Below are 21326 nucleotides of genomic sequence, written 5' to 3' on the forward strand. Positions count from 1 at the left end.
CTGTCCCTGCCCCTTGATCTATGTGGGTAAGACCTCCAGAATGATTAAAACACGCATAATTGAACACTGTTCTAACATCCGCCACTCTCGTGAAAATGAACCACTTGTGTTACACTGGATTCAAAGGGAACATACTCTTGCTGACTTGACCTTCCGCATTATTGAGGTTGTCCCCCGTTCACCCCGGGGAGGCAACTATAGTGAACAGTTAGGACGAGTTGAACAGAGGTGGATTTTTTACCTTAACACAGTAACACCAAGTGGGCTGAATCGGGAACTCGAATGGCATTTATTTACATAAATCGGTGTGGGATCACCAGAAGACGCGCTTGCTGTTTGTACTGCTAGTTGCGCCTCAGGAACGGGGGCCGCTGTGATTGGCCCCTCCTTGACCATGTGACCTGTCAACCTGATTTCGCGCCAACTCCGTGAGGTTTAAATGCCTGTCTGTACGTAAGATGGACGCGCTCCCTGCCAATTTTGAAACTGCTGTGCATTCAGGTATGTTAGATATTTGTGAAATAAGATATGTGTCGGTATTTTGCAGCTCTAAGTCCTAACCTGTATATACTTTATTTACAGTGCCATGTAAAAATTGTTGCTCCCCCCCGATGCAGCCCTAGGCGAAACACGGGACCGTGTCGGGGGACGCGGTCTAAATTGGTATTTTGTGAATCAGTGGAGTTGCCGTTCAAGAATAAAAACTGTTTACGCTCTGTAGAGCTTTTTGAACTACGTGGTTTGGACTAAATTCTTTTCTGCACTTTTGGTGTCTGGATATTATTGAAGTGCAGTATTCTTTGCTCTGTGGTGTTTTGGGTAATTGAAATCTCCCATTATTATTGCACTGCTAAATTGGTTTGCTTCCCTGATTTCTCTTAGCATTTCATCATCTGTCTGACCATTTTGTCCAGGTGGACGATAGTATACTCCTATCACTATACTCTTACCCAACACACATGGGATTTCTACCCATATAGATTCTACTGAGCATTTAGTCTCTTGTATGATCTTTATCCTGTTGGACTCTATACCCTCCCGGACATAAAGTGCCACACCCCCACCAAGTTGATCCTCCCTATCATTGCGATATAATTTGAACCCTGATATAGCACTGTCCCATTGGTTATCCTCCTTCCACCAAGTCTCTGTGATGCCAATTATGTCAATCTCATCATTTGCTGCTATACACCTTCAAATGATGGTTGACCCTCTTGAGATTGCGGAAGATGGGTCAGCAAGATCCAAGATGGGACAAAAGGAGCTCTCCCTCTTGGGCACAACAAAATAAATGGAATATTGCCCCATAGTTTTTTGAGATGTGGGCACCAGAACCACAGCCCTCAGTCTGAGGAACCTTTAAAGAGTGAACTGTACTGCCTGCTTCTTCTGCGGGGAGTGGCAAGGGGACACCATGAACACGTCCCAAGGAATACTGCGAAATTCCAGTACATACCCTTCGCATACCACCTCCAGGACCCACTGGTCCTATGAGATCTCGACCCACTTCCAATAAAAGTGAGAGAGAGAGAGATATGTCCCCCTATTTCCTGTTCCGGAAGGTGAGTTGCCAAACCTTCATTGGGAAGATACACCACCCAAGCCCACTCTTCTCTTGGGCTGCAGGGGAAAAAAGGACTAAGACCTACCGAAAGGCCAATTCCACTTAAAGGTCATCCCTCTGCAGTGACGAAAATGCCTGGAACCCCAGAAACAACCCCTCAAAACAAAGAGGCACTGTAACTGTTTCTTTTCCTCTGGCAACTGAGGCACCAGAGACTCGCCCCAATTACTGGCCAGTTTCTCCAACTTGCTCCCAAACAAGAGAAAGCCTTTAAAAGAGAGCTTGGTAAGATTGGCTTTGGAAGCTGTGTCAGCTGATCAATTTCGCAACCAGAGCTGACACCTGGCCGCTATACCGAAGCCACTCCTCCGGCCGAGGTCCAGATCAAATCACAGCCTGCATCTGCTACAAAGGTGGCAGCAGACCCCATAACCGCTCTGGAATTCCCTCCAGATTCATCAACCTCCTGAGAGAGAAGCAGGCAAGATCTTACCACTAGGGCACAACAGCATGTAATCTGTAAATTCATTGCCACTGTCTCAAAGGCTTGCTTAAGAATAGCCTCAATCCTTCTATCATGTACATCCTTCAAGGCCACTCCTCCCTCTCGGGGAATAGACATCCACTTAGACACAGCACATGCTAGAGCATCAACTTTGGGAAAACGCTCTCTCACAGCTGGAGCCAGGGAGTACAGGCCTTCCAATGTCCAACCTCCTTTAAAATTTGCCTCTGGGGCATCCCATTCCAAATCAATCAATTCCTGGATGGCATCCATCACTGGGAAAAAACAACAGGCTTTACATAAGCAAACCAAACTGGGATTCTTCCTTGGCTCTGACATAGCATCTGAACCAGGAACACCCAGCTGTTTCAAGGTCTGGGAAAGAACCACAACATGGTTCAATATGGTTCCAGCCCTGGAGGAATTTCCCCATCTTCCAGAGTATCCGGATCAACCTCATCATCAATGCCACCTGGATTCCTGTCGGGAACATCAGCAGGGAGTCAAGGCGAGCCCTGGCGCTTAAGCATAGGACTGGAAGAGGGAGGAGCCACCAACTGAGGATCCGACCAGCCAGAAATGGGAAAAGCAAAGGACTGTCCCTGAAGAAAGGCTTGTAAGCCTTGAAAAAATTCCACCCAAGAAAAAGCAGCCGGGTTCAGACCAAGCCCAGAAGGAACTGAGCTGGTCCCATAGACCTGCCCTCACCTGCAGAGGAGCCAGTCAAGGAAGAACCAAGATCTGGGGTCCCCCCAGTCAAGGACGTGACCAACCCATCATAAGAATGGCAAGAGCCAGGCTTAGCAAAATCAGAGGAAAACAACTCTCCCTGAGCATCTGAGCCGCGCTCACACAGGTTAGAAACCAGGTCAAGCTGAGAAGCCCTAATATGATAGGCAACAGAAATAGGAAGATGCTTAGGCTTCTTGCTTACCGGCACCATCGCTGCAGTAAACATGCTTCGGAGGCTTGCGCTCAAAAATGAAATGCACCAAAAAATAAGCGCAGAGAAGAAAGCATGGCAAGGTGCACGCATAACCTGTGCACCAAGTTAAGCACAAAGTCTGTGCACGTAAAAAGCGCACCCAAAAACTGAGCATACAACACTTGCGCAGAGCCGAAATACTGCACACACCGATGGCCAATAGAGGGCAGCAGAACAAGCACAAGAGCACATGAAAAAGACCGCCGTGGCCTACCACACAGTGTGCAAGAAAAAAGCCTAAGTGCAGAGCCTAGCCCACCTGGGACCGCTCAACTCGCCAGCCTGCCCAGTTCCCCAATCCCAACAGGAGAGAGAACGAATGTTGGCACAGCGCGTCGAGTATGGAGACCAGAGGAAGTCCTGAAACTCCTCTAATTGTCTCTGATTCAGGTTAAAACTTTCTCCTTTTTTTTTTTTTTTTCCAAAACCTTAGCCGAGCTCAGCGCTTACCGGATGAGTACAAAGATGTGGCTGCGGGGGGAGAGGGCATCCACCATCACCACCACACTCAGCTTCCTGCACCTTCTGCCTTTCAGCTGAACTAGAGGTTAAGTCCACGCCGGGAAACCCAGCTACTGGACCAAGGCATCCCTCTGAGGGACCACGGAAATCGCCTTGGGAATTCTCAACTGGGGGAGGGACCTTTAGATATCACTGCAGGAGAGCAGGGCTTTCTTTTCCTGAATTTAGAATTTCAAATTTCTCCTTTCAAAAAGCTCAAAGCAATCCCCATAGGGAGATGCACATCCACCATCTGCTGGAGATGGAGAACACTGGCAGGCTGGGGTCACAGCAGGGTTATGTATACTGTGAATTCAGTTTGCTCCGTCTCCATCTGCTGGCAGGGGAGCATAAACCCACTGGTCCTGAGTCCATTTGTGTACACGCTAGGAAAACTGTGGTTAAACAAAACAGGAATACTTGTGAAAAAAGTGATTTTATGCACTTGGATTAAAAAAAGATAACCCTTCTGAGGCTTCTTGGCACTCTAGAATGGTTAAATTATTGTTGTTCAAATTCCTTACAGCAAAAACTCAGTCTGATAAAAAGTATGCCATGGTGATGGATGTTTGGCAACACCTTTTAGACCAGCTCCCCCCAACAGTTAAGAATGTGATCTTCAATATATGAAGAGTAACAAATTATGAGAAGAAATGAAATGACGATGGCGATTCCATGTGTCTATGTTATACATGTATTGTAACTGTAAAAGGTTTTGGTATAGTTTTTCCTGATCAAGTTATGGAAATCAGTCTCTAGTACGTAGCACAGTCTAGGGAGGTGGGGGGGAGTGGAGTAAATGAAGCAATGAGTACCAAATTTTATATTATAATTGTGTATAATTCACAGTCACACTGACATACTAATGATGTATACAATGGAATATACTATATTCTTTATACTCTGTTTAAAAAACCCAATAAACATGTTTGGGGAAAAAAAAAAGCTATGTAACTTGGATACTCAAAGACCCCACCCAGCTAAAAGAAACCAGAAAACCCAGAGGGAACTTTTAGCTGCAGGCAATGTCCCCCGTTAAAGCTGAGAAGATACTGTGGTCAGCATAGATATGTGTAGGCAAGTCCCACCAAGCAGCCCCTTCCTTCAGTTTCCCCCAAAATGAGATAACGCTGAACTCAGATTGCTGAGTCTGTCTCAGGTACCTGTGTGTAAGTGTTGTGGAGGGCTGTGAGCTGGCCTCGCACTCTGATCCTTCACGGCCTGTTTAAGCATCTCTATACTGCAGGTGAATTCCTGGAATAATTCTTTTGCCCATCCACATCTGGTTTTAGTGGCATCACCATAGTGCATCCAATGGCTACAGCTGTCACCTACAATTATCAACAACACTTACTTTCATTATACAATGATAGTCAGATATCACCACCAACTATTTCAAGATTTACATTTTTTAATTACAATTATAAAATTATTCTGTGAACATTTGGACAAAGAACTGTACATGTAAAAACATTTCAGCCAATGTTACAAGCGAGTTTTCCAATGCAGTTTCAGGTCCGATTTTCAGTCCCCAGATCAGGGAAAACTTTATCAAAAAAGAACAATACATAGTGGGCCAAGGCAGGGATTTCCACACACTCTGGAAGAGCAGAAGCAAAGATTCATAAGAATACAGAAACCAATAGCCAACCAGCCCAGTAGGTTCATTTCCTTCCTATTGCAAAATTGGAGAACTAAAGGAAAATTGGTTCTTACCTGCTAATTTTCGTTCCTGTAGTAGCACAGATCAGTCCAGACTCCTGGGTTGTGCCTCCCTTCCAGCAGATGGAGACAGAGAAAGTTTTACTGACACAGCTACTTATCCACACGTGTCACCTGCAGTTCCTCAGTAATTACCTATATCCAAGCCAAACACAGTAAAAAGGAAAAAACATCTTGATTTTTATACCATTACAAAAACATGAATATCTAAAAATACTCTGCATTAAAAACTGGATGAGCGGACAACTCTCCCCCTCAATAGGCTGGGTGGGTTCTGGACTGATCCATGGTACTACAGGAAAGAAAATTAGCAGGTAAGAACCAATTTTCCTCGCAAGTGGGCCACCAAAGTCACCATGGTTCTGACAGAATGAGCCTTGACATGGCCCCCAAGATGCAGTCTCGCCTGAGCGTAGCAAAAGGAGATGCAGTCCGCCAACCAGATGGACAGTGTCTGCTTAGTAACAGCAACTCCTAATCCGTTCCTGTCAAAAGAGATGAAGAGTTGCGTGGACTGTTTATGGCCTGCTGTCCGCTCCAGACAGATGGCTATGGCTGTCTTGCAATCCAAACTGTGCAAAGCCCATTCGCTCTGGTGCGATTGAGGCTTGGGAAAAAAGGTGGGTAGGACACTGACTGGTTAAGATGGAAATCTGTCACCACCTTAGGCAGGAATTTGGGTATGTACACAGAATCACCCTATCATGAAAGAATTTTGTATATGGTGAGGACGTCACCAAAGTCTGAAGTTCACTGATTCTGTGCGCTGAAGTGACAGTGACCAAAATCATGACCTTCCAGGTCAGATAGTTCAGGTCATAGGAGTACAGTGGCTCAAAAGGCTCCTTCATGAGCTGAGGCAACACTACATTAAGGTCCCAGAACACAGCAGGAGGCCGCATGGGAGGCTTCAACAGAAACAGATCCCGCATAAAACAACTAATTATGGGCTGCACAAAGATGGGCACACCATCCACTTCTTGGTGGTAGGCACCAATGACACTCAGGTGTACCCTGATGGAGTTGGTCTTCAAGGTGTAGTAAATAATCAAGCAATTTTGATGTAAAGCAGGAGAACATGTCCAGGCCGTGATGCTCACACCATACAGAAAACCTCCTCCACTTCAGGCCATAAGACTTCCTAGTAGAAGGCTTCCTGGAAGCTACTAGGACCTTAGACACATCATCAGACAGGTCAAGGAGCTGCAGTATTAGTCTCTCAACATCCAGGCCATTAGAGACAATGCCCTGAGGTTGGGATAGCACAGCCTGCCCTGATCCTGCATGGGGAAATTCCCAGACTGATAGCTCCCGCAGGAGTGGGAACCAGATCTGCCTCAGCCAATGAGGGGTTATGAAGATCATGGTCCCCCTGTCCTGCTGGAGCTTCAAGAGAGTCTTCATCACCAGAGGAAGTGGAGGATAAGCATACAGAAGGCCCCTGCCCCAATGGTGGGCCTAGGCGTCCAAGGCTGGTTTGCCGTCCCCCCTTACAGGGGGCAGAATTTTTCCACCTTGCTGCTGCAGGGGGAAGCGAAGAGATCCGCGTACAGAGTTCCCCAGAGATGGAAGATCCGATCTACTACTGCCTGAGCCAGGGACCACTCATGGGGCCAGAAGCCTCGACTCAGCCAATCCGCCACCACATTTTCTATCCCAGAAAGATACATGTCTCGTAGCATACCCTGGGACCAAGTCCATGGCCAAATATGAACAGCCTCCTGATACAGGAATAAGGATCTCTTCCTCCCTGCTTGTTGATGTACCACATCGCCACTCAGTTGTCGGTCTGCATCAGGACTGCTTTGTTGGATAGGTGATCTCTGAACACCCACAGCGCATAACAGATTGCTCGAAGCTCCAGGAAGTTGATCTGGCACTGAGCTTCCTGAGTAGACCACAGACCCTGCGTGTAGAGCCCTTCCACATGGGCGCCCTAACCCAGGGCTGACGCATCCGTGGTAAGCACAACTTAGGTAGGGGGAGATTGAAAAGGAACCTCCTGTTCCAAATTGGGCAAACTCTCCCACCACAACAAGCAAGTTTGGAGGGGAGAAGTAATACAGATGCATTCGTTGAGGTCCTAGGTGGCCTGCTGCCATTGGAATCACAAAGTCCATTGAGATCTGCACATTGAACTCTGCATGTGTAAGTGAGCCAAGGGAGTAACATGGACAGTTGCAGCCATGTGATCCAGAACTCAGAGCATGGGGGGGGCTGAGATCTACCGGCTCTAGTGAATCACTCCTGCAAGGGATGCCAGAGCAAGCACCCGATCGCGAGAAAGATAGGCCTTGGCCTGAGCCATGTCCAGCCAGGCGTCGATAATGTTCAACTGTGGTGACGGGGTAAGATGGGACTTCAGGAAGTTGATGACAAAACCCAAGGATTCCAACACTCGAATGGTCAAGTGCAGGGACCAAACTGCTCCCTCTTGGGTGGCACTTTTGACCAGCCAATCGTCCAAGTAAAGGAAAACCTTCACATCCAGTCGACGGAGATGCGTCCCCACTGCTGCCAGACACTTGGTGAAGACCCGTGGGGCCAAGCCTAGGCCAAATGGCAACACCATGTACTGGTAATGCCTCTCGCCCGTGAGGAACCGAAGATACTTCCTGTGAGTGTGGAAGATCCCGATGTGGGCGTACGTGTCTGAGATCGAGGGAGCAAAGCCAGCCCCCTCTTTGCAGGAGGAGAATCAGGGTGCCCAGAGAGACCATCTTGAACTTCTCTCTTCTCAAGAACTTGTGCAAGGTTCTCAGGCCCAAAATAGGGCGTAATCCCTGTTCTCTTTGGCATCAGGAAACAGTGAGAGTAGAACCCCCACCCTTGCTGCCACAGTAGAACAGGTTCAACTGTCCTGGGCATTATAAGGGCAGAGAGCTCTGTCAAGAGTATTTCCTGATGTGAGGACTGACCCCAAGAGGGGCAATGGGGAGAGTCCAAGGGGACACCCAGAAAGTTCAACCGATACCCTTGACAAACAATGGACAGAACCCACCACTCCAAAGTGATACTGGGCCAGCGGTCCATGAAGAACCACAGCCGGGTGGGCTCAGCTTCGGTGGTATGGTTGATTGGCATATGCTCCCTTGCAGCCAGTCAAAACCCCATAGCATGGCTTGTCTGGGGTCCAGCTGAGGTCTGGGGACTCGCTGCTGTCTGAAACGGCCCTTAGGACCCACATTGTGAACGGGTATAAGATGCAGGCGGATAATATCTCCTCTGGCGATAAAAGGTCCTCCTAGGGCCCTGTCGCAAGAACTTTCTGGCAGAGGACGACGGATCCAATGTACTGGCAGAGAGATGATAAAGGGTCTCATTTTGATCCTTCAACTGAGCCACAGCATCTCTCACTTTATCACCTTAAAGGTAGGTCCGCAAGCTTCACCTGGATCTCTGGCTGCCATCCTAGCTGCTGTTTCAAACATGTCATAGGTGGAGCGCACCTCAGGTTTGTTACATTCCAGGCCCTGCTGGATGACCACCAAGAAAGCATCCTACTGTTGTTGGAATAGGCTCTCAGACAACTCCTGAACCCGCTTCTAGAGATTCCGAGAATACTGCATCATGTACAGCTGGTAGGAAGCAATACAGGCAATCAACATGGAGCCCTGAAACACCTTCCTACCCAGCACCCTATGCTCCTGACCCAGAGAGGCGGAAGCATGGGTACAGGAATGTTTGGCCTTTTTTAGGGCAGACTCTACCATGAATGACTGATGTGAGAGTTGCCGCCTTTCAAATCACAAGGCCTGCTGCACCAAGTAAATGGCATCGGCCTTCTGATTCACCAGATGTTGCGCCCGTCGGTCGCAGACGGCTGTGCCCTCTCTGTCTTACCTCTTTTTCTCCCTTTTCCTCTCCTCTGGGCAAGATGGCTGCCTCCGCCTCTCCACGCCGAACTTGCGGAGTCCCCGGTCCAGCATGGGCGATTGAGTTCGCCATTTTTCCCACTGAGGTCACCTAGGGCACACGCGCGCGCGCGCACGCCGGCCCTCCTTTTGAATACGTCATGGTGGGAACCTCGGGGGCGACCCCACCACATGACGTCACTACCTCCGGGTACTTAAGCTCCGCTCTCCATCTCAGCTACGGGTTAGCAAGGATTCTTCCTCTGATCTCTGCCTGCTATCAGACGCCTCCGCTCTGTGTACTTTCGCTCCGGAACGACTTAGGTACCCGCTCCTCGGGGGCCTTGTCTCGATTCTGCTTGCCCTTTGGGGTTCCAGCTTCCAGCTAGGACGTCTAGGTACCCGCTCCTCGGGGACCTTGCTCCGTCCCAGACCTTCACCTCGGGGGTCCTCTGCTACAGCTCTCTCCAGCCTCTGAGTGAGTACTACTACTCTCGTTTGTCTCTGCCATGTCTCTCCTGGAGTAGATTCTCGGGTTACCCCGCATCGCAGACCACTACCGGATCTACCCTCACTGGCATTCCATCTATGCTCGAGTTCTCGGCCTACCCCGCTCTGTGGACCACTACCGGACCATTCTCCCTCTTGGGACCTGGTGAGGCTCCTATCTACGCTGCATTGAACAGACTTCATTATACCATCAGAGACTCCTCTCCTCTGGCTTGGATCACAACCCGTGTCCCGGGTTGCCAACTACATTGCTGTACAATAAAGACTTACAAACCGCTGTACTTATTACCACTGAGAACTAGCCTATCACTGCAAGTCCTCACAGGGCCCCGCCTTGTGGGAGGTGTCATCTCTTGCAGTGACCAGGGGTCCACAACTCAATGTCTAAAACACAACACCAGAGGCACTGAGATGGGATGTTCCCAAATCCGAAGGAATAACTCCTGAAGATGATTTTCAAGGGTGATGATCAGAAGAACTGAACCAAATCACGGAAAACCTAGAAGATGTGGTAGGCCTGACTGACAAACTGAAGAGTAGTAAATCACCTGGACCAGATAGTATACACCCCGAGTTCTGAAGGAACTAAAAAATGAAATTTCAGACCTATTAGTTAAAATTTGTAACCTGTCATTAAAATCATCCATTGTACCTGAAGACTGGAGGGCGGCCAATGTAACTCCGATATTTAGAAAGGGTTCCAGGGGAGATCCAGGAAACTATAGACCAGTGAACCTGACTTCAGTGCCGGGAAAAATAGAATGACACGGATTAATGGAACAAAGTCAGCATGGATTTACCCAAGGGCAGTCTTGCCTCAAAAATCTGTTTCATTTATTTGAAGGGGTTTATTAACATATAACTGTTTATTCTATTTCTTAGAGCTTATTCGAAACCCTGAATACCTTATTTTTACATACTCTGAAATTTATTTGCCGCAATTTTATAGCATGCAGGCTGGAAACAAAAACAGATAAGATAAAGATTCATAAAGTTAATGATAACTAGATAATTTTCACTGTAGCTATCAGTTCCTAAGGAGGTTTAGCTGTTCTCACAGAGATATGTAGAGCTGGGACAAGGTCTTGGCACATATTTGGTTCCTGTGCACTCCCAGTCAAGACTGAGAATGAGATTAATGGCAAATTCTGAGCTGGATCATTCTGGGGCTGGTACTGTACAACCAATGAAATCCCAAAGCACCAGCTTCCTGACCAATAGCAATACAGAACATTACACCACCTTGTAGTAATTGAGGAAGTATGCATTCCAAGCCTCATTTTGGGGTACATAGCAGGTTAATCTGTGGAGTTCTAGCTGCGAGAAACTGCAGAGCACAGCAGGAGTTGATAGAGAAAGCATTTAACCGTAAATGCTGCAAGTTACCAGGTTTAGTGGTTCCTGTACAGCTGTGCTGAACCATATGCAAAGCATCATATTTCATGCCAGCTGAAGAGAAACATCTGGAAAGGAGACAGCAGATAGCAGGATGCTACCAACTGTTGAAAGCCCAAATCTTTACTAGTGAGTCAAGTCTCCATCTTCCTCCCTGCTTATTGTGTCAGTCATACCGCACAATCACTTGTACAAAAACATGTAACTGTGTATAAAATGTTTGTTGTTTTTCTATCCCAGTTTCCCAAGTCAAGAATCCTTGCATGCTGCCACAGAAGAGTTCTGTCATTTCTACCTCACAGTGGGGCCGCAGCAAAACAGGCGCTCGTTATGAGCACGGGCTTTGATCACCGCTTACGGCTGAAGTTGCTGCTTCTGCAGGATGTAAAAAAACCCTAAATTATGCAAATAATTTGTGCGCAGAAATCCACGCACATACAGAAAAATGTGTGTACCTAAGTGAGGTACAGAGTCTATGTAATAAGCGGCCGCATCCGCACTCAAAACCTGCACCGATAATCCGCGCATAAAAGCGAGAGTGCGAGTAAACAGGTCTCCTTATTAAGTGAAAGTATGACCTGAAAAGTATTTTTAATATTTCAAATAACTGTGCTGCAGAAAACATGCCAAATATTTTCATGGATTCTAATTCACAACAATCTTGCTGCTCTTCTGGGTGTATCTGTCCACCCAGGCAAGTGCCTACCTCGGACACCGTGAAAAGCCCTTTGCTAAGCTGGCCACTCTGAAGCCAAGATAGGCACTCAGCTACATGCTTATCAGGCTGCTCGTGCTCTTCTGTTCGTGGCAGAAAAATCTATACGATCGGGCACCCAGAAAGGCACCTAGCTAATCTTGCTGCTCATGCTGTTGTGAGGTCCGATCGCGACCACATGCGACCGGACCCCCCTACCTCCTCCACGCAGGCTGGATGGGGTCCTCATCTCGGCGGTCTGCAGCGCACGGGCCGCGGCGCGACGGCATCTAGCCGTCAGAGAGCAGCTGGCCCCGCCTCTTAAAGGGGCCAGGTCGCAGAATCGAGGCCGGCCCCAGAAGATGACGTCATCAGGGAGGGAGATTTAAACTCCCTCAGTGAAGGTTTGGACGCCTTCACATCAGGTCTCTGTGTTTGGTGTATTCCTTTGCTCTCCTGTGTTCCTGGTTTGATCCTTGGACTGTGTTTGGACCTTGTTGTTTGCCTGCCGCCTTGCCTCGACCCCGGATTGGACTTTGGACCTTGTTGTTTGCCTGCCGCCTTGCCTCGACCCCGGATTGGACTTTGGACCTTGTAGTTTGCCTGCCGCCTTGCCTCGACCCCGGATTGGATTTTGGACCTTGTTGTTTGCCTGCCGCCTTGCCTCGACCCCGGATTGGACTTTGGACCTTGTAGTTTGCCTGCCGCCTTGCCTCGACCCCGGATTGGATTTTGGACCTTGTTGTTTGCCTACCGCCTTGCCTCGACCCCGGATTGGACCTTGCTGTTTGCCTGCCGCCTTGCCTCGACCCCGGATTGGACTTGGACCTTGCTGTTTGCCTGCCGCCTGCCTTGACCCGTGCCGGGTATCTGGACTGAGGTCACCATGTGGTTGGCTGTACTACGGGATTTCCACCTTCCGGAGGCAAAGTTCACCTTGGTACCTCAGGTGGGTGTTCTTTCGTCCCGGGTCAAGGGTCCACTATCATAACAGTTTGTGAAGGACCCGGTGGATCTGTCCGGTCTTCAGGCTATTCCAGGCCTCGCCCAGCAGTTGATGCAGCAACGTCAGCAGCAACAGCAACTGAGTCTGGAGGCACTAACGGCCACTGTGGATCGTTTGGTCCGGCGTCTGGATTCAGCCCATGGAACCGAGGCCGCTGCTCCAGCACCTCCCCTTCCAAGTACCTCTGCCTCGGTCTCTCACTTGCCTGCACCACCTCGTTTTTCCAGAGATGCCAAAGTATGTCGAGGGTTCCTAAATCAATCCTTCATCAGATTTTCGTTACAAGGACAGCAATTCCCTAATGACCAGACGAAAACTTCCTTCATCATCTCTTTGCTCGATGGAAAGGCCATGGCTTGGGCGTCTCCCCTCTGGGAGAGAGGGGACCCGATACTGAACGATTTAACCAAATTCGTTGCAACATTCCGCCAGGTGTTCGATGAACCAGGACGGCTTGCTACAGCTTCTTCAGAACTTCTTAACTTACGTCAAGGTTCCCGCACGTTGGCAGACTTTGCGATTGATTTTCGCACCTTGGCCTCAGAAGTAGGATGGCGACCGGACTGCCTACGGGGCATTTTTCTAGAAGGCTTATCTCCCCGCATCAAGGACGAAGTCACGGGCCGAGACTTTCCGGAGGACCTGGATGCACTTATCGACCTGGCAGGCCGTATTGACCAACGGATTCAGCAGCGTGCCAAAGAAGCAAGACCCACTCGTCGACTGTTTCCCTTGGCTCCTAACTTCTCCCGTCCTTTGGTGGCTCCCAGTACTACTGAAGCTCCGGCAGAGACCAAAGAAGAACCCATGCAGTTAGGAAGAAGTCGGTTGACTGTGGAGGAAAAACAACGCCGAAGAAGGATGGGGTTGTGTTTATATTGCAGCAACAGAGGACATCTTCTCGCTCAGTGTCCTGTGCATCCGGGAAACTACCGGTCCTAGGCGTCTCCGAGGAGCAGACCCTAGGGAGCAATCTAGCTCCTCAACTCGTGGTTCCTGTGACGCTACAATGTGATCAAGGGTCTTTCACCACGCAGGCTCTGGTTGATTCCGGAGCTGGAGGGAACTTTATCTTGGTTGAACTCGTCCATCAGCTACAGCTTCCGATATACCCTCGCAAGACGCCATTGTTCATTTCTTCCATCCGAGGTGAGAACCTCCCTGGACGGATTACCTCTTGTACTGCTCCCTTATCACTCCTCACCGGAGTTCTGCACCACAAAGAGATTACCTTTTTTGTCTTGGAAAAAGCTGTTCACCCAGTTGTACTGGGCCTGCCCTGGTTACAAAGACATTCTCCTACTATTGACTGGGGAACCCTCCAATTGCGGCATGGGGTCCAGACTGTCAGGGGACCTGTATCCAATGGACACACCAACCTGTGATACCGGTGACAACTACCAGAATAACCGTACCACCTCAATACTCCAACTTCATTGACTTCTTCTCTAAAGAGAAGGCAGAGATCCTGCCTTGTCATCGTAAGTTTGATTGTGCGATCAACTTGTTCCCCAACTCCATTCCACCCAGGGGGCAGATTTACCCACTCTCGGGCCCTGAATCACAGGCCATGTCAGATTACATTAAGGAAAACCTCGCACGGGGGTTCATTCGACCCTCCACGTCCCCTGCGGGGGCGGGGTTTTTCTTCGTACCAAAGAAGGATGGGTCTTTAAGACCGTGTATAGACTACAGGGGGCTCAACGCCATCACTCGCAAGGATCGTTAACCTCTTCCTCTGATACCGGAATTACTAGACCAGTTGCACGGTGCTAGAGTCTTCTCAAAACTCGATTTACGTGGAGCCTATAACCTGGTCCGAATTAAGCCCGGAGATGAGTGGAAGACCGCTTTTAATACCCGTAATGGCCACTATGAATACCTTGTTATGCCTTTTGGCCTGTGTAAAGCACCTGCGGTCTTCCAGAATCTTATGAACGAGGTGTTTTGGGACATGTTGTATAAACAAGTGATCATTTATCTGGACGATATCCTTATCTACTCGAAGGATCTGGCTACTCATTGCAAGGACGTTAGACAAGTTCTACAACGGCTAAGAGAAAACCAGTTATTCATGAAACTGGAGAAATGTCTCTTCGAAAGACAATCTATACCCTTTTTAGGATTTATTGTATCTACCACTGGGTTTCAGATGGATCCAGAGAAAGTGGCCAGTATTTGAGACTTCGGGCTATCCAGCGAGTTCTTGGTTTCTCTAATTTTTATCGAAGCTTTATCCCACATTACTCCCACATTATAGCACCCATTACTGCTCTGACCAGGAAGGGGGCGGACACCAAGAAATGGTCTCATGAAGCTGTACAAACATTCAAGGATATCAAGACCGGTTTTCTACAAGAGCCGTGCCGTCATCACCCAGACCCTAATCGACCATTCATAGTGGAGGTAGATGCATCCGAAGTGGCAGTTGGAGCAGTCCTCAGTCAGCATTCGGACTGAGGGGTGTTATTCCTCTGCTCTTTCTTCTCCCGAAAGTTTTTGCCCGCTGAAAAGAACTATGGAATTGGCAATAAAGAGCTATTGGCTATCAAGATGGCCTTTGAAGAATGGAGACAATGGCTAGAAGGGGCACAACACACTATCACAGTTTACACCGACCACAAGAATTTAGAATATCTCAACAGAGCTCAACGGCTCAATCCTCGCCAAGCCCGCTGGTCATTATTCTTTTCGCGATTTGATTTTATACTTCGATATCGTCCAGCGGCCAAGAATAGTCGCGTGGACACTCTTTCCAGGTCTTACGAAACAGAGGACTCCCCTGAGACTCTTAATTACATTATAGATCCTGCCAAGCTGATGCTTGCGGTCACCGAAACTGTACCCCCTGGGAAGACAATAGTACCACTTAGACTTCGTCCCAAGGTGCTTTCCTGGGCACATGACTCCCTTTCTGCAGGACACCCTGGGAGAGCACGAACCTGGGAGCTACTATCTCGCTACTACTGGTGGCCTCAGATGAAGGGAGATGTGCGAGCTTATGTTTCTTCATGCCCAAAGTGCGCACAGCAGAAACCTTTACCTGGTCGACCCTGGGGCCTCCTCCAACCCCTTCCACCTCCTCAAGAACCTTGGACCCATATTTCCACGGACTTCGTAGTTGACTTCCACTATCTAGCGGGAATCAGGTAATATGGGTCGTAGTCGACCGGTTCTCGAAGATGGCCAACTTCGTGCCTTTACCCAAGTTGCCCTCTGCTCCTGAATTGGCGGACCTATTCTCTTCACATATTTTCCGTTTCCATGGACTTCCGCTTCACATCACCTCGGATAGAGGGCCTCAATTCACGGCCAAATACTGGAGCACACTTTGCAAGAAGTTTGGCATACAACTAGACTTTACTACAGCTTTCCACCCTCAAGGGAATGGTCAGGCGGAACGAGTCAATAGAGGGTTAAAGTTGTTCTTACGCCTGTTTGTGAACCATCGCCAAGATGACTGGGCCATTCTACTACCCTGGGCCGAATTCTCTCATAATTCCCATGTACACTCGGCCACTGGACAATCTCCTTTTCAGATTGTTTTTGGTAAACAGCCACGACCTCCTCTACCTCTACCGCTTACCGTGGCTTCGCCAGCAGCTCAACTATCGGCACAGCGGCTCTATGAACTTTGGGAAGTCACCAATGCTCGGCTTCACCGGGCGGCTGAGACCACGAAACGTATGTCTGACAAGCATCGCCGGCCCACTCCACAATTAAATCGGGAGATCGGGTTTGGCTCTCCACCCATCATTTACGACTCCGGGTCCCTTCCATGCGACTCGCTCCTAGGTACATTGGGCCATTCCTCATCAGTAGACGTCTGGGTCCGGTAAACTATCGACTGCGACTTCACACTAGTCTTCGGATTCACAATTCCTTTCAGTTTCTCTGCTTAAACCTCTGATTTCTTCTTCATTTCATGAGACTCCATGTCCACCTTCAACCGTCGAATCTGAGGAAGACACCATCTATCAAGTTCGGGAGATTCTGGACATTCGTCGCCACCATAGACGATGGGAGTATTTGATCGCCTGGGAGGGGTTTGGTCTGGAGGAAAACTCCTGGGAACCAGCGGCAAATATATTGGATAAGTCTTTACTTCACCACTTTCACCTTACACATTCTGATAAACCGGATCCGTCCAGGAGGGGGCGTAAGAGGGGGGGTACTGTTGTGAGGTCCGATCGCGACCACATGCGACCGGACCCCCCTACCTCCTCCACGCAGGCTGGACGGGGTCCTCATCTCGGTGGTCTGCAGCGCACGGGCCGCGGCGCGACGGCATCTAGCCATCAGAGAGCAGCGTCAGGAGAGCCGCGGCTGGCCTCGCCTCTTAAAGGGGCCGGGTCGCAGAATCGAGGCCGGCTCCGGAAGATGACGTCATCAGGGAGGGAGATTTAAACTCCCTCAGTGAAGGTTTGGACGCCTTCACATCAGGTCTCTGTGTTTGGTGTATTCCTTTGCTCTCCTGTGTTCCTGGTTTGATCCTTGGACTGTGTTTGGATCTTGTTGTTTGCCTGCCGCCTTGCCTCGACCCCGGATTGGACTTTGGACCTTGTTGTTTGCCTGCCGCCTTGCCTCGACCCCGGATTGGACTTTGGACCTTGCTGTTTGCCTGACGCCTGCCTTGACCCGTGCCGGATATCTGGACTGAGGTCACCGTGTAGTTGGCTATACTACGGAATTTTGAGCGGGAAACCGCACATACAAATGCACACAAAACCACAGCAGCTTCAGTGTAACGTATTACAGAGGACCCAGTTAGGGTTTCTTCTGCAGGCACTGGGGGGGGTTTCCCCTGTAGACACCCAGTTCTAACCCTGAAAAAGTAAACTGGGCCAGATTCGTACCAGAGTAGGAGAAAAATCTATCCCCCCTCCCCTCAGAATTGTCATCACTGGAGCACCGTTCAGTAATGGGACTTGAGGACTGTAAGCATGAAGTAAATGACTATATTGCAATGGTTACACTCACAAAACTTTCTGTAAAAAAACTGCGCACAAGAAATGGAATCTGCAGAGACTACCCGGGTAAAACAAATGTTGCTTACCTGTAACAGGTGTTCTCACAGGACAGCAGGATGTTAGTCCTCACATATGGGTGACATCATCAGGATGGAGCCCAATCACGGAAAACTTCTGTCAAAGTTTCCAGAACTTTGACTGGCCCCTACTGGTCATGCCCAGCATGGCACTAACCCTGCAGCCAGCAGGGGTCCCCCTTCAGTCTTATTTGAAAGCTACAGGCAGTGCCGAAAAATAAAATAACAAAACGTTACGAACCCAACACTGCGGGGCGGCGGGCGTGTTTCGTGAGGACTAACATCCTGCTGTCCTATGAGAACACCTGTTACAGGTAAGCAACATTTGCTTTCTCACAGGACAAGCAGGATGGTAGTCCTCACATATGGGTGAGTACCGAGCTGAGGATGTCCGAACATGCACCAAATGTACCCAACGGCGTGCAACAGGCACAACAACTGGGGTGGAATTTGGTAGAGGGCATCCTGAACCCCACCAGGCAGGCGGAAGGGTGTAGGTACGTTACGTTGGAAATAGATTACGCAGGACAGACTGGCCGAAGATGGAATCTTGTCTTCCGGCTTTGTCCAAGCAATAGTGTGCTGCGAAAGTGTGGAGAGAACTCCAGGTGGCAGCCCTGCAAATGTCAGGAAGCGGCACCGATCGTAGGTGTGCTACTGAAGTTGCCATGGCCCTCACAGAGTGTGCTTTGACACGGTCTTGAAAAGGAATGCCTGCTTGCTGATAGCAAAAAGATATGTAGTCCGCCAACCAGGAGGAGAGAGTCTGCTTACCCACAGGTTGCCCTAATTTGTTGGGATGGAAAGAGACGAATAACTGAGTCTAGGTAAAACGCTAGAGCCCGTTTACAGTCAAGGGTATGCAGAGCCTGTTCCCCTGGATTGGAATGGGGCCTGGGAAAGAAGGTAGGTAGGATGATGGATTGGTTAATGTGAAACTCCAAAACTACCTTAGGTAAAAATTTAGGGTGAGTGTGGAGTACCGCCCGGTCCCGCAGGAGTTTAGTGTAAGGCGGATAGGTAACTAGGGCCTGTAACTCACTAACCCTGCAAGCGGAAGTGAAAGCCAAAAGGAAAATCACTTTCCATGTGAGATATTTTAGGTCACAGGAGTGAAGAGGCTCGAATGGTGGTTTCATGAGCCGACCAAGAACCAGATTAAGGTCCCAAGAAGAGGCCGGAGAACGTAAAGGTGGCTTGATATGGAGCAAGCCCTTTAAAAAAACGTGTTACGAGGGGTTGTACTGATATAGGAACCTCCCCGACACCTTTATGGAAGGCGGCTACCGCACTGACATGCATTCTGATGGAAGAGGTCTTTAGACCTGACTCCGATAAATGCCAGAGATAGTCCAAAAATCTTGGGCTTGGACAGGAAAAGGGATCAAGGGACTGCGAGGTGCACCATGATGTGTACCTTTTCCATTTATAGGAATAAGATTTTCTTGTGGAATGCTTCCGTGAAGCAATCAGGACACGAGAAACCGAATCTGAAAGGTTAAGTGGTTGAAGGATTAACCTTTCAACATCTATGCTGTCAGGGACAAGGCTTGAAGATTGGGATGGCAAAGTCATCCGTTGTTTTGAGTGATCAGATGCGAGTCCGTTCCCAAGGGAATGTGCCTGCGGATGGAGAGATCCTGAAGTATTGGAAACCACACTTGACGTGGCCAGTGAGGTGCTATCAGGATCATGGTTCCCTTGTCCTGACGTAACTTCATGAGAGTGTTCGAGAGAAGAGGAAGTGGAGGGAATGCATACAGCAGACCGGTTACCCACGAGAGGGAGAATGCATCTCTGGGCGGAGAGCGCTTGCTCCGAATGAGGGAGCAGAAATTGTCGACTTTGTGGTTCTGAGGGGACGCAAAGAGGGCTGTTTGGGGATAACCCCATTGTTGGAAGATGAAGTTCGCTACCGAGGGGTTGAGAGACCACTCGTGCAGTTGGAAGACACGACTCAATTTGTCTGCCAAGACATTGTCCACTCCCAGCAAGTAGGTGGCCCTGAGGTACATCGAGTGGGAGAGTGCTTCCGACCAGATCTGCACAGCCTCCTGACACAGAAGCAAGGAGCCTGTGCCTCCCTGTTTGTTGATGTACCACATGGCCTCCTGGTTGTCCGTCTGAATCAGGATGACGTGATTTGACAGGCGTTCCTGAAAAGCCCTGAGAGCATATCGCATTGCTCGAAGTTCTAGGAAGTTTATTTGATGTTTGGCTTCCCCTGGAGACCAAGACCCTTGTGTCTGTAGATTGTCCTCGTGGACTCCCCACCTGAGGTTGGAAGCGTTGGTGGTGAGAATGAGTTGAGGATCTGGCACTTGAAAGGGCAGTCCCTGGAGGAGATTGTTGTGATTTTTCCACCAGGCGAGAGACAGACGGAGTGAGTCGGTGATGTGGACAATGGTCGACAGAGGCTGAACAGCTTGAATCCATTGTGACCTCAGAGTCCAATGCATGAGTCTCATGGCCAGGCGGGCCATTGGTGTGACATGGACTGAGGACGCCATGTGTCCTAAAAGGACGAGGAATTGGCGAGCTGTTGCTGTATGCTGAGACCGCGACTGGTGAGTGAGAGACACGAGGGTTAGCGCTCGTTGTTGAGGTAGAAAGGCTTTTGCCTGCAAGGTGTCCAAGTCTGCCCCAATGAACGACAAGGTTTGAGACAGGACTAAATAGGATTTTTCGTAATTGACGAGAAATCCTAGAGAAATTAGAGTGTGTAGGGTCAAATCGAAGGATGACCGAGCGGCTTGCTGGGTTGGATCCCTGATTAACCAGTCGTCCAGATAGGGGTAGACGTGAACACCTTCTTTCCTGAGAAAAACTGCGACAACCACAAGACATCTGGAAAAGACTCGTGGTGCCGATGCTAGGCCGAACGGAAGCACGCGGTATTGATGGTGCTTTGGGCCTACTAAAAGCATGAGGTACTTGCAATAAGCTGGAGCTATCGCAATGTGTGTGTATGCGTCCTGAAGGTCCAGAGAGCAGAGCCAGTCTCCTCTTTGCAGAAGAGGTAGAAGCGAGTCCAAGGTTACTATCTTGAATTTTTCTCGCTGTAGGTACTTGTTGAGAGCACGTAGGTCCAGAATTGGACGAACTCCCCCGGATTTTTGGGGGATCAGAAAGTACCGGGAATAGAACCCTAGGCCTTGCTGCGAGAGAGGGACGGGTTCTATTGCTCTTAACTGGAGAAGAAGGGAAACCTCCTGCTCCAGAAGGACAGAATGGTCGGATACTCTCCATGCTTGCAGAGGTGGTGAGTCCGGTGGAAGAGCAAGAAAGTTTAGGTGGTAACCCTGAGCAATGATTGCTAGCACCCATTGGTCGGTTGTGATTGATTGCCACATGCCGTGAAAGTGGCACAATCGACCTCCCACTGGTATGCTTGGCAGAGGAATCAGGCTGCTGCTCTCCAAGTGAGAGTCAAAAACCTGAAGCAGGCCCCGGCTGGGGAGCTGCTTGCGGCTTTTGCTTCCGGGCCTGGCGAGGCTGAGGTTTTTGGGAAGGCCTCGTAGTTCGGGACCTTGCTGGTGGAGG

General features: G+C 49.3%; 1 protein-coding gene across 1 annotated transcript in view; it reads right to left on the reverse strand.

Annotated features, from left to right (window-relative positions):
• UHRF1BP1L (UHRF1 binding protein 1 like) overlaps positions 1-21326 on the reverse strand; it is a 373911-nt gene that overhangs the window by 247054 nt on the left and 105531 nt on the right. Inside the window, exon 10 of the mRNA XM_029597381.1 lies at positions 4719-4886. Within this exon, the coding sequence (XP_029453241.1) occupies positions 4719-4886 (168 nt within the window). The remainder of the gene's footprint in view (positions 1-4718; positions 4887-21326) is intronic.

The sequence above is a fragment of the Rhinatrema bivittatum genome, chromosome 4 (assembly GCF_901001135.1).
Source record: "Rhinatrema bivittatum chromosome 4, aRhiBiv1.1, whole genome shotgun sequence".
Classification (NCBI taxonomy): Eukaryota; Metazoa; Chordata; class Amphibia; order Gymnophiona; family Rhinatrematidae; genus Rhinatrema; species Rhinatrema bivittatum.